Source organism: Oncorhynchus nerka, linkage group LG11 (assembly GCF_034236695.1).
Source record: "Oncorhynchus nerka isolate Pitt River linkage group LG11, Oner_Uvic_2.0, whole genome shotgun sequence".
NCBI lineage: Eukaryota > Metazoa > Chordata > Actinopteri > Salmoniformes > Salmonidae > Oncorhynchus > Oncorhynchus nerka.
The window spans coordinates 9,889,954-9,902,612 of NC_088406.1; the positions used below are offsets into that span (position 1 = coordinate 9,889,954).

Sequence of the window (12,659 nt, forward strand, 5' to 3'; positions counted from 1 at the left end):
GGCTTGAAGTCATAAACAGCGCAATGCTTGAAGCACAGCGAAGAGCTGCTGGCAAAACGCACGAAAGTGCTGTTTGAATGAATGCTTACGAGCCTGCTGCTGCCTACCAACGCTCAGTCAGACTGCTCTATCAAATATCAAATCATAGACTTAATTATAACATAATAACACACAGAAATACGAGCCTTCGGTCATGAATATGGTCGAATCCGGAAACTATCATCTCGAAAACAAAACGTTTATTCTTTCAGTAAAATACAGAACCGTTCGGTATTTTATCTAACGGGTGGCATCCCTAAGTCTAAATATTCCTGTTACATTGCACAACCTTCAATGTATGTCATAACTACGTAAAATTCTGGCAAATGAGTTCGCAACGAGCCAGGCAGCCCAAACTGTTGCATATTCCTTGACTCTGCGTGCAATGAACGCAAGAGAAGTGACACAATTTCACCTGGTTAGTATTGCCTGCTAACCTGGATTTCTTTTAGCTAAATATGCAGGTTTAAAAATATATACAGTGCCTTGCGAAAGTATTCGGCCCCCTTGAACTTTGCTACCTTTTGCCACATTTCAGGCTTCAAACAAAGATATAAAACTATTTTTTTGTGAAGAATCAACAACAAGTGGGACACAATCATGAAGTGGAACGACATTTATTGGATATTTCAAACTTTTTTAACAAATCAAAAACTGAAATATTGGGCGTGCAAAATTATTCAGCCCCCTTAAGTTAATACTTTGTAGCGCCACCTTTTGCTGCGATTACAGCTGTAAGTCGCTTGGGGTATGTCTCTATCAGTTTTGCACATCGAGAGACTGAATTTTTTTCCATTCCTCCTTGCAAAACAGCACGAGCTCAGTGAGGTTGGATGGAGAGCATTTGTGAACAGCAGTTTTCAGTTCTTTCCACAGATTCTCGATTGGATTCAGGTCTGGACTTTGACTTGGCCATTCTAACACCTGGATATGTTTATTTTTGAACCATTCCATTGTAGATTTTGCTTTATGTTTTGGATCATTGTCTTGTTGGAAGACAAATCTCCGTCCCAGTCTCAGGTCTTTTGCAGACTCCATCAGGTTTTCTTCCAGAATGGTCCTGTATTTGGCTCCATCCATCTTCCCATCAATTTTAACCATCTTCCCTGTCCCTGCTGAAGAAAAGCATGCCCAAAACATGATGCTGCCACCACCATGTTTGACAGTGGGGATGGTGTGTTCAGGGTGATGTGCTGTGTTGCTTTTACGCCAAACATAACGTTTTGCATTGTTGCCAAAAAGTTCAATTTTGGTTTCATCTGACCAGAGCACCTTCTTCCACATGTTTGGTGTGTCTCCCAGGTGGCTTGTGGCAAACTTTAAACAACACTTTTTATGGATATCTTTAAGAAATGGCTTTCTTCTTGCCACTCTTCCATAAAGGCCAGATTTGTGCAATATACGACTGATTGTTGTCCTATGGACAGAGTCTCCCACCTCAGCTGTAGATCTCTGCAGTTCATCCAGAGTGATCATGGGCCTCTTGGCTGCATCTCTGATCAGTCTTCTCCTTGTATGAGCTGAAAGTTTAGAGGGACGGCCAGGTCTTGGTAGATTTGCAGTGGTCTGATACTCCTTCCATTTCAATATTTTCGCTTGCACAGTGCTCCTTGGGATGTTTAAAGCTTGGGAAATATTTTTGTATCCAAATCCGGCTTTAAACTTCTTCACAACAGTATCTCGGACCTGCTTGGTGTGTTCCTTGTTCTTCATGATGCTCTCTGCGCTTTTAACGGACCTCTGAGACTATCACAGTGCAGGTGCATTTATACGGAGACTTGATTACACACAGGTGGATTGTATTTATCATCATTAGTCATTTAGGTCAACATTGGATCATTCAGAGATCCTCACTGAACATCTGGAGAGAGTTTGCTGCACTGAAAGTAAAGGGGCTGAATAATTTTGCACGCCCAATTTTTCAGTTTTTGATTTGTTAAAAAAGTTTGAAATATCCAATAAATGTCGTTCCACTTCATGATTGTGTCCCACTTGTTGTTGATTCTTCACAAATAAATACAGTTTTATATCTTTATGCTTGAAGCCTGAAATGTGGCAAAAGGTCGCAAAGTTCAAGGGGGCCGAATACTTTCGCAAGGCACTGTACTTCTATGTTTTGATTTTAAGAAAGGCATTGATGTTTATGGTTAGGTACAGTCATGCAACGATTGTGCTATTTTTGCAAATGCGCTTTTGTTAAATCATCCCGTTTGGCGAAGTTGACTGTCTTTCTTAGGAAGAAATAGACTTCACACAGTTCGCAACGAGCCAGGCGGCCCAAACTGCTGCATATACCCTGACTCTGTTGCAAGAACAGTGACACAATATCACTAGTTAAAATAAATTAATGTTAGCAGGCAATATTAACTAAATATGCAGGTTTAAAAATCTATACTTGTGTATTGATTTTAAGAAAGGCATTGATGTTTATGGTTAGGTACACGTACACAGTACATTTATGTACCGCAATACAAGATGCTACTCACACAGTACATTTATGTACTGCACTACAAGATGCTACTCACACAGTACATGCATGTACTGCAATACAAGATGCTACTCACAGTACATGTATGTACTGCAATACAAGATGCTACTCACACAGTACATGTATGTACTGCAATACAAGATGCTACTCACAGTACATTTATGTACTGCAATACAAGATGCTACTCACACAGTCCATCTATGTACTGCAATACAAGATGCTACAAGAAGAGACAGAAGTCTTACCTCTCCCTGGAAACTCTTGAGCAGGGGAGCCACCTGTTTTCTTACATCCTGAAAGACATAGAAGAAACCGTTTAGAATGGATCGTATCCCAGAGTCACGGAGTACACTGATAAACACACAGTACTAATCTATACTGTTGTTTTACATCATGTAGTTTAACCCACACCTGGCATGAGCCTGTTTGACCACATCAACCCTGTCCATAGCACATTTTTCACATTGAAAGCAACCTCTCCCCCACAGTCCCATTGCATGACATTAGAGCATGAGTCAGTGATTTCTGATTAGATACCTAGTGAAGTGTGTATCTCTGAGAACATGCAAATTCACACACTGTCAGTTAGCTAGACTAAAGCCCTGTAGAGATGCAGTGGAGCATGCATTACACCACAGCACACGACACCACAGTACAGTACAGCACACTACACCACAGCACACTACACCACAGCACACCATAATACACTACACCACAGTACACGACAGTACAGTACACTACACCACACTACACCACAGCACACTACACCACATTACAGCACACTACACCACAGCACACTACACCACAGCACACCATAATACACTACACCACAGCACGACACCACAGTACAGCACACTACACCACAGCACACTACACCACAGTACATTACAGCACACTACACCACAGTACATTACAGCACACTACACCACAGCACACTACAGCACACTACACCACAGCACACTACAGCACACGACACCACAGTACACGACACCACAGTACACGACACCACAGTACACCACAGCACACGACACCACAGTACATTACAGCACACTACACCACACTACACCACAGCACACTACACCACAGCACACGACACCACAGCACACTACACCACAGCACACGACACCACAGTACATTACAGCACACTACACCACAGCACACTACACCACAGCACACGACACCACAGCACACGACACCACAGCACACGACACCACAGTACATTACAGCACACTACACCACAGCACACTACACCACAGCACACTACACCACAGCACACTACACCACAGCACACTACACCACAGCACACTACACTGCAGCACACGACACCACAGCACAATAAACTACACTACAGCACAATAAACTATCCTGTACAGATGGCTCTACCTGTAAGGCTCCTGGCTAAAGATAGATACACTTTAGATCAGGAACACATGATGATACTAACTACCACAGTGGTGTGTGTGTGTGTGTATACACTTATTTGACTGCCCCTGCTTAGGTCAGGACCTGTATCCACCACGCGTGATTAGGTCAGGACCTGTATCCACCACGCGTGATTAGGTCAGGGCCTACAATCTTATTCATTGATGATCTAAAAGTCAAAACGGATTCTAGATCAGCAATTCTACTTGGAGATGTTTTGTGGGTAACGGGCCCTAGACAGTCACCCCCCCGTCCTGCTTCCCCCAGCCGCACCCCCTGTTCTGTGAAGGACTCGGAGCAGCTTGAGTGCCCTAAGTTTCCACTAAACCCATTTAAAAGTTTAAATTTAAAATCAGCCCGTTTCTAATTTGGCTGAACAGACTAATTAGTTATTTACAACTAGCAGGAAGCATGATGAAGGTCTACACCTGGGAAAGACCTCATGTGCATCACTATAGACTGTTTATCAGGCACGTGTGTGTATATGCCAGAGCCTCCGTGTTCAACAGCTCCTCGGTCAACAGGGTCGACACAGTAAGATGGATGGCTGGGATGTGTATCCTGCCTCCCTTAGTCATCTGGAATTTCCCCTCGCTGGTCATTCTGGTTATCTGTCGGTCTATTTGGCTGGGAGGAGGACGAAGTGGTCCCTACCGACACTCATCGAAGGTCCGTTTTAAGTCTTTCTACCCTGTAGTCAAGGTTAGGATTTTGGAGAGGGTTAACTGCTTCCTGGAGCGTCTCGGCTCACTCCCTTAAAATAAGTATATTCAATACCAGCCACAGAACACTGCAACTGGGCCATGGTTGTGACGTCATCATTGCTTCGACTGCATTGTGGCATTACGGTGTCAGGCTCTCAGTAAAAGACGAAGACGAAAACTCGAATGTATTATTCACACATTAGATGAATTATAACACACTGCATCCTGTCTTCCTGAATCAACATTACCAGAAACACTCTGTCCATGAAGAGTACAGCTCAGTAAAGTACTGAGGTGGTCTCCTGATGGCTGAATAATGAAGCAGACAGACTCATCTGGACGAGTCCAACCTGTCCTGATGTGGACGAGTCCAACCTGTCCTGATGTGGACGAGTCCAACCTGTCCTGATGTGGACGAGTCCAACCTGTCCTGATGTGGACGAGTCCAGCCTGGTCTGATGTGGACGAGTCCAGCCTGGTCTGATGTGGACGAGTCCAGCCTGGTCTGATGTGGACGAGTCCAGCCTGGTCTGATGTGGACGAGTCCAACCTGGTCTGATGTGGACGATATCCAACCTGGTCTGATGTGGACGATATCCAACCTGGTCTGATGTGGACGATATCCAACCTGGTCTGATGTGGACGATATCCAACCTGGTCTGATGTGGACGATATCCAACCTGGTCTGATGTGGACGATATCCAACCTGGTCTGATGTGGACGATATCCAACCTGGTCTGATGTGGACGATGTCCAACCTGGTCTGATGTGGACGAGTCCAGCCTGGTCTGATGTGGACGAGTCCAGCCTGGTCTGATGTGGACGAGTCCAACCTGGTCTGATGTGGACGAGTCCAACCTGGTCTGATGTGGACGATATCCAACCTGGTCTGATGTGGACGATATCCAACCTGGTCTGATGTGGACGATATCCAACCTGGTCTGATGTGGACGATATCCAACCTGGTCTGATGTGGACGATATCCAACCTGGTCTGATGTGGACGATATCCAACCTGGTCTGATGTGGACGATATCCAACCTGGTCTGATGTGGACGATATCCAACCTGGTCTGATGTGGACGATATCCAACCTGGTCTGATGTGGACGATATCCAACCTGGTCTGATGTGGACGATATCCAACCTGGTCTGATGTGGACGAGTCCAGCCTGGTCTGATGTGGACGAGTCCAGCCTGGTCTGATGTGGACGAGTCCAGCCTGGTCTGATGTGGACGAGTCCAGCCTGGTCTGATGTGGACGAGTCCAGCCTGGTCTGATGTGGACGAGTCCAGCCTGGTCTGATGTGGACGAGTCCAGCCTGGTCTGATGTGGACGAGTCCAGCCTGGTCTGATGTGGACGAGTCCAGCCTGGTCTGATGTGGACGAGTCCAGCCTGGTCTGATGTGGACGAGTCCAGCCTGGTCTGATGTGGACGAGTCCAACCTGGTCTGATGTGGACGAGTCCAACCTGGTCTGATGTGGACGATATCCAACCTGGTCTGATGTGGACGATATCCAACCTGGTCTGATGTGGACGATATCCAACCTGGTCTGATGTGGACGATATCCAACCTGGTCTGATGTGGACGATATCCAACCTGGTCTGATGTGGACGATATCCAACCTGGTCTGATGTGGACGATATCCAACCTGGTCTGATGTGGACGATATCCAACCTGGTCTGATGTGGACGATATCCAACCTGGTCTGATGTGGACGATATCCAACCTGGTCTGATGTGGACGATATCCAACCTGGTCTGATGTGGACGATATCCAACCTGGTCTGATGTGGACGATATCCAACCTGGTCTGATGTGGACGATATCCAACCTGGTCTGATGTGGACGAGTCCAACCTGGTCTGATGTGGACGATATCCAACCTGGTCTGATGTGGACGAGTCCAACCTGGTCTGATGTGGACGAGTCCAACCTGGTCTGATGTGGACGAGTCCAACCTGGTCTGATGTGGACGATATCCAACCTGGTCTGATGTGGACGAGTCTAATTTAGTCTGAAGTCATCTGATCTCTAGGCTCTTTAGGCTGGCTATTCAAAGCTGGTCCATGGTAGGATCCTTTGTAGCTCAAGTTGGCTGGATGTCCTTGGACCATTCTTGATACCAGTGGCAGTCGGTGCCATTTAAGATGAGGGAGGATGATTTCAAAACAAATATATATATATATATATATATATATATATATATATATATATATATATATATATTATGAGCATGGCCTATATTACAAAATATTGGATGACTGTCATTCATATTCCTTTTACCCAGCTCAATGTAACATCGATAGGTTTAGGCAACTACATGATCCTTGAATTTTTCTTGTACCCATCACGACCTACAGTGGCCTATGAATGAAAGTTTGCAACGTAGGCGCACATTTCGAGAGTACCACACAGTACAGTGTACAGTCAGAAAGCAGTATAGCAGTTACGCCGACGGGCCCAGTGGCAATAAATTAATAAAACCAAAAGCTTATCTTGACTTGGAAGAGTTCCAGTGTTGGGTATCCATAGTCAGCTAGCTAACATAGCATCCCTCTCTGTTGGATAGCCATAGTCAGCTAGCTAACATAGCATCCCTCTCTGTTGGGTAGCCATAGTCAGCTAGCTAACATAGCATCCCTCTCTGTTGGATAGCCATAGTCAGCTAGCTAACATAGCATCCCTCTCTGTTGGGTAGCCAAAGCCAGCTAGCTAACATAGCATCCCTCTCTGTTGGGTATCCATAGTCAGCTAGCTAACATAGCATCCCTCTCTGTTGGGTAGCCATAGCCAGCTAGCTAACATAGCATCCCTCTCTGTTGGGTAGCCATAGCCAGCTAGCTAACATAACATCCCTCTCTGTTGGGTAGATACTTTGCTAAATCCTGTTAGACGCTAATGCTAATTGCTAAGTTAGCTGTCTAGATAGCAAAAAAATGTACTGAATCAGATCAAGCGTAGCTAGCTACACAGCCCGATAACAGTGATGGTGGAGGTCTAAATCAGCAGGTTGTTTGTGTACTGAATCAGATCAAGCGTAGCTAGCTACACAGCCTGATACCAGTGATGGTGTAGGTCTAAATCAGCAGGTTGTTTGTGTACTGAATCAGATCCAAGCGTAGCTAGCTACACAGCCTGATACCAGTGATGGTGGAGGTCTAAAATCAGCAGGTTGTTTGTGTACTGAATCAGATCAAGCGTAGCTAGCTACACAGCCTGATACCAGTGATGGTGTAGGTCTAAATCAGCAGGTTGTTTGTGCAACGGTATCTTCTAAATCAAAAGAGGAACAGGCGAAGAGTGAATTTGTTGGCTACATGTTGAAACATGCCAAAGATTATAGGCTCTCCTAGGAAACACTGACCAACACTTTGGTTCCTACCCTGCCACAATAACTCCTCCCTGGCATTTTCATTTGTTGTCATGTCAAACACTGTATTGAATGTGCCCACTACTATATTCTAACTGTGGAATTAGAATAAACATTCTATTTCCGTGATTCCAACCGTTCACCCAAGTGTTTTGCTTTAAATCACAAGTCAAACTGGTATTACAACATTTTGTTAAAAATGAATTGTTTAACTATGTCGTGCAGCTATACATGGCAGTGTGAAATTATCTCAACTGAGTGCAAGAAATTACAGGAAATTATTTTGGTTGAATATAAAACTAATAAGAATGAAGAAAGACCCATTGAAATCACTTAGAATGTACGTGTTCCCACCCCAGGGTCACGCACTGCTCATAAAGCTAATTTTGTATTATTCAAAAACATAAAATAACATCAATTTTTGAAAAATACCTTGATACTATATTATGGCCATATTACCCAGCCCTAGTTATTTGAGAGGACTTCAGAGCCCCCTCATCTCCTCTCTGGGAGGATCGTGTCACCCTCCTACCAGGGTCAGATTCCTCTCCCTTCCTCCGGCCCCCACCGCCTACATACCACAGTCCACACAGATGCCCAAAGAACACGGGCTTGTTACTGTGATGAATACATGCATGCGTGCGCGTGTCTGTCTGACTGTCTCCCCGTTTTTATGCTTGTAGCTATTGTGTGGTCCCCCTGTCTATTTCTGAACTGAATCAGTGTGTCCTGGGTGTTCCTGTGCTCCTTTGTTCGGTGTGTGTGTGTGTGTGTGTTGCTTTGTGTGTGACATAAGTTAATAGGAAGGAGGGGACATGAGGTGGGGGGGGGGGGGGGGGGGGGGGGTAAAGAGACGCCTGTCTCTCCAGTCCTCACAGACACAGCCCCATCCTATCCTAGCCTATAAAAATATATAGTCCTACATCATTCACATCATTATAAATTCTTCATTAGTGTGACACTCCCGATAACAACAACCATCCTTTGTTTCCAGTCTGTGTTTGATCAGTTAAGTTGCCTTGGAAACACACACACACACACACACACACACAGAGAGACAATTCCCAGGGGAGTCGCCGGGAGAAACGAGCCTAACATAATTCCCTCATGATTCCACACAGCAGGACTGTCACATAAACACATTCAACATGGAAACAAATAGGTCATACAATCCAGACGACTGAGGGACATTTCTGTTCGGTCTCTTCCCCGCGTTTGGAAAAAGGAAGCACTATTTTGGGAACTTTTACAAGTCTGTATTTTCCCCCGTCGCCCCCGGCGATATTCACATTAAAAGCATGTCCAACGGGGCGATGTTGAAAGCAGCAAGAGAACAAAGAAGCAACTGATGAGTATCGTTTTTAGCAACATTAAACGCTATTTAAAAATACGCCCCACAACCATTTTCACATTTTTTATAACCACTGCAGTAAATAAAACCTAATAAAATGTTTGGGAATAACGGCGATTTAAGGCAATTTTTTTATAGCAATATAGAGTAGGGAATGCTGCTGAGGGTTTGGACAAATAATAGCCACTGCAGTAAATGAAACCTAATAAAACATCTGTCTACTCCAGGAATAGTGTGCCAGAGCCAAACAGAGCTACAGGGGGCCTATATGCAAATAAGCCATTTGTCACACGGGCCACCCATCATTCACTATGAACTGGACTGTGTGTTTACAGGCAGTAGGACCTGTCATCATTCATTATGAACTGGACTGTGTGTTTACAGGAAGTAGGACCTGCCATCATTCACTTTGAACTGGACTGTGTGTTTACAGGCAGTATGGTCTGTCATCATTCACTATGTACTGGACTGTGTGTTTACAGGCAGTAGGGCCTGTCATCATTCACTATGAACTGGACTGTGTGTTTACAGGCAGTTGGGCCTGTCATCATTCACTATCAACTAGACTGTGTGTTTACAGGCAGTAGGGCCTGTCATCATTCACTCTGAACTGGACTGTGTGTTTACAGGCAGTAGGGCCTGTCATCATTCACTATGAACTGGACTGTGTTTTAACAGTAGCAATTGTGTGACTTTAGACCACTAGAATGTCTTCGCCAAAAGCCAACAAATACCCCTGAATGGATTTCTGCTAATATGTAAAACACCACAGGAGTCGTCTTACATTTGGGAACTTTACAGTCCTATCGATCAAACAACCATGAACAGGTAGGCTCTCTCCCTCCCTCAGTTGCCTATGCACATCAACAACAAGATCAACAACTAATCATGTCAGCCAGTGAGATGAGCTAAAATCTAAAAACGAGGGAGCATAACAAGATCAACTAAAATCTAAAAACGAGGGAGCATTACAAGATCAACTAAAATCTAAAAACGAGGGAGCATAACAAGATCAACTAAAATCTAAAAACGAGGGAGCATAACAAGATCAACTAAAATCTAAAAACGAGGGAGCATAACAAGATCAACTCAAATCTAAAAACGAGGGAGCATTACAAGATCAACTAAAATCTAAAAACGAGGGAGCATTACAAGATCAACTCAAATCTAAAAACGAGGGAGCATTACAAGATCAACTAAAATCTAAAAACGAGGGAGCATAACAAGATCAACAACTAATAATGTCAGCCAGTGAGATGAGCTAAAATCTAAAAACGAGGGAGCATAACAAGATCAACTAAAATCTAAAAACGAGGGAGCATTAGATAAATCCTCTCTAACTTTTTTAGCTTGTAGTTGGCCTGTCAAATTTGCCCTGATAAACGATGAGGAATAGTAGCCGGGTGGCCCTTCAGCAGCTTGCCTGCCAAACCATGTTTTAATAACTGAATGGGAACTTGCCTACCTCCCTGCGCATTTGATCGACAAGTGTCTGATATATTTAGAATTCAAAGCACACTTAACCAGCATGGCTACCACCACATTCTGCAGCTATACGCCATCCCATCTGGTTTGCACGTGGTGGGACTATGATTTGTTTTTCAACAGGAAAATGACCCAACACACACCTCCAGGATGTGTAAGGGCTATTTAACCAAGAAGGAGAGTGATGGAGTGCTGCATCAGATGACCTGGCTTCCACAATCACCCGACCTCAACCCAATTGAGATGGTTTTGGATGAGTTGAACCGCAGAGTGAATGACAAGCAGCCAACAAGTGCTCAGCATATGTGGGAAATCCTTCAAGACTATTGGAAAAGCATTCCAGGTGAAGCTGGTTGAGAGAATGCCAAGAGTGTGCAAAGCTGTCATCAAGGCAAAGGGTGGCTACTTGGAAAAATATAAATATATTATTTTGCAAGAAGAATTACATTTTGTAAATTATAATTTTGGATTTTAATGAGAAAGTGCTTGATGTGAAGTTAAACAAAGAAAAAAACAGAAGCAGTTTGGATGGGTGATGAGCATTCTAACCCTTCCATCCATATAGAAATTAAATGACTCGGCATCTACATAAGTTGAACGAATTGTGCTGAGAGAAATTTGATTCTAAAATAAGCTATAATACATGAGTATTAATCAATAATGTATGAGTTCTGTTAGTACGGGGTTCCAACAGGGAGGTAAATAAAGAGATATTATTTTTTAAAGTAAACACTTGAGGCCTCGGTGCAGGGAACGTAGGTGTACTCAACATAGTGCTCTGTGTCAGTGATCAGCCTAACTGTATGAGAACATAGTGCTCTGTGTCAGTGATCAGCCTAGCTGTATGAGAACATAGTGCTCTGTGTCAGTGATCAGCCTAGCTGTATGAGGACATAGTGCTCTGTGTCAGTGATCAGTGGTCAGCCTAACTGTATGAGAACATGGTGCTCTGTGTCAGTGATCAGCCTAGCTGTATGAGAACATAGTGCTCTGTGTCAGTGATCAGTGGTCAGCCTAGCTGTATGAGGACATAGTGCTCTGTGTCAGTGATCAGTGGTCAGCCTCGCTGTATGAGGACATAGTGCTCTGTGTCAGTGATCAGCCTAACTGTATGAGAACATAGTGCTCTGTGTCAGTGATCAGTGGTCAGCCTAGCTGTATGAGGACATAGTGCTCTGTGTCAGTGATCAGCCTAGCTGTATGAGGACATAGTGCTCTGTGTCAGTGGTCAGTGGTCAGCCTAGCTGTATGGAGAACATGGTGCTCTGTGTCAGTGATCAGTGGTCAGCCTAACTGTATGAGGACATAGTGCTCTGTGTCAGTGATCAGTGATCAGCCTAACTGTATGAGAACATAGTGCTCTGTGTCAGTGATCAGCCTAGCTGTATGGAGAACATGGTGCTCTGTGTCAGTGGTCAGCCTAGCTGTATGGAGAACATGGTGCTCTGTGTCAGTGGTCAGCCTAGCTGTATGAGGACATAGTGCTCTGTGTCAGTGGTCAGTGATCAGCCTAGCTGTACTCAACATAGTGCTCTGTGTCAGTGATCAGCCTAGCTGTATGAGGACATAGTGCTCTGTGTCAGTGGTCAGCCTAGCTGTATGAGAACATAGTGCTCTGTGTCAGTGATCAGCCTAGCTGTATGAGGACATAGTGCTCTGTGTCAGTGATCAGCCTAGCTGTATGAGAACATAGTGCTCTGTGTCAGTGATCAGCCTAGCTGTACTCAACATAGTGCTCTGTGTCAGTGATCAGCCTAGCTGTATGAGGACATAGTGCTCTGTGTCAGTGGTCAGCCTAG

The 12,659-nt window shown here is 44.5% G+C and overlaps 1 protein-coding gene across 4 annotated transcripts in view; it reads right to left on the reverse strand.

The window, feature by feature from the left end:
* Nucleotides 1–12,659, reverse strand: part of LOC115124868 (homeobox protein cut-like 1) — a 151,074-nt gene that overhangs the window by 104,202 nt on the left and 34,213 nt on the right. For all 4 annotated transcript variants that reach the window (XM_065024205.1, XM_065024202.1, XM_065024203.1 and 1 more), the window contains exon 3: nt 2,773–2,820. In XM_065024205.1, the coding sequence (XP_064880277.1) occupies nt 2,773–2,820 (48 nt within the window). The remainder of the gene's footprint in view (nt 1–2,772; nt 2,821–12,659) is intronic.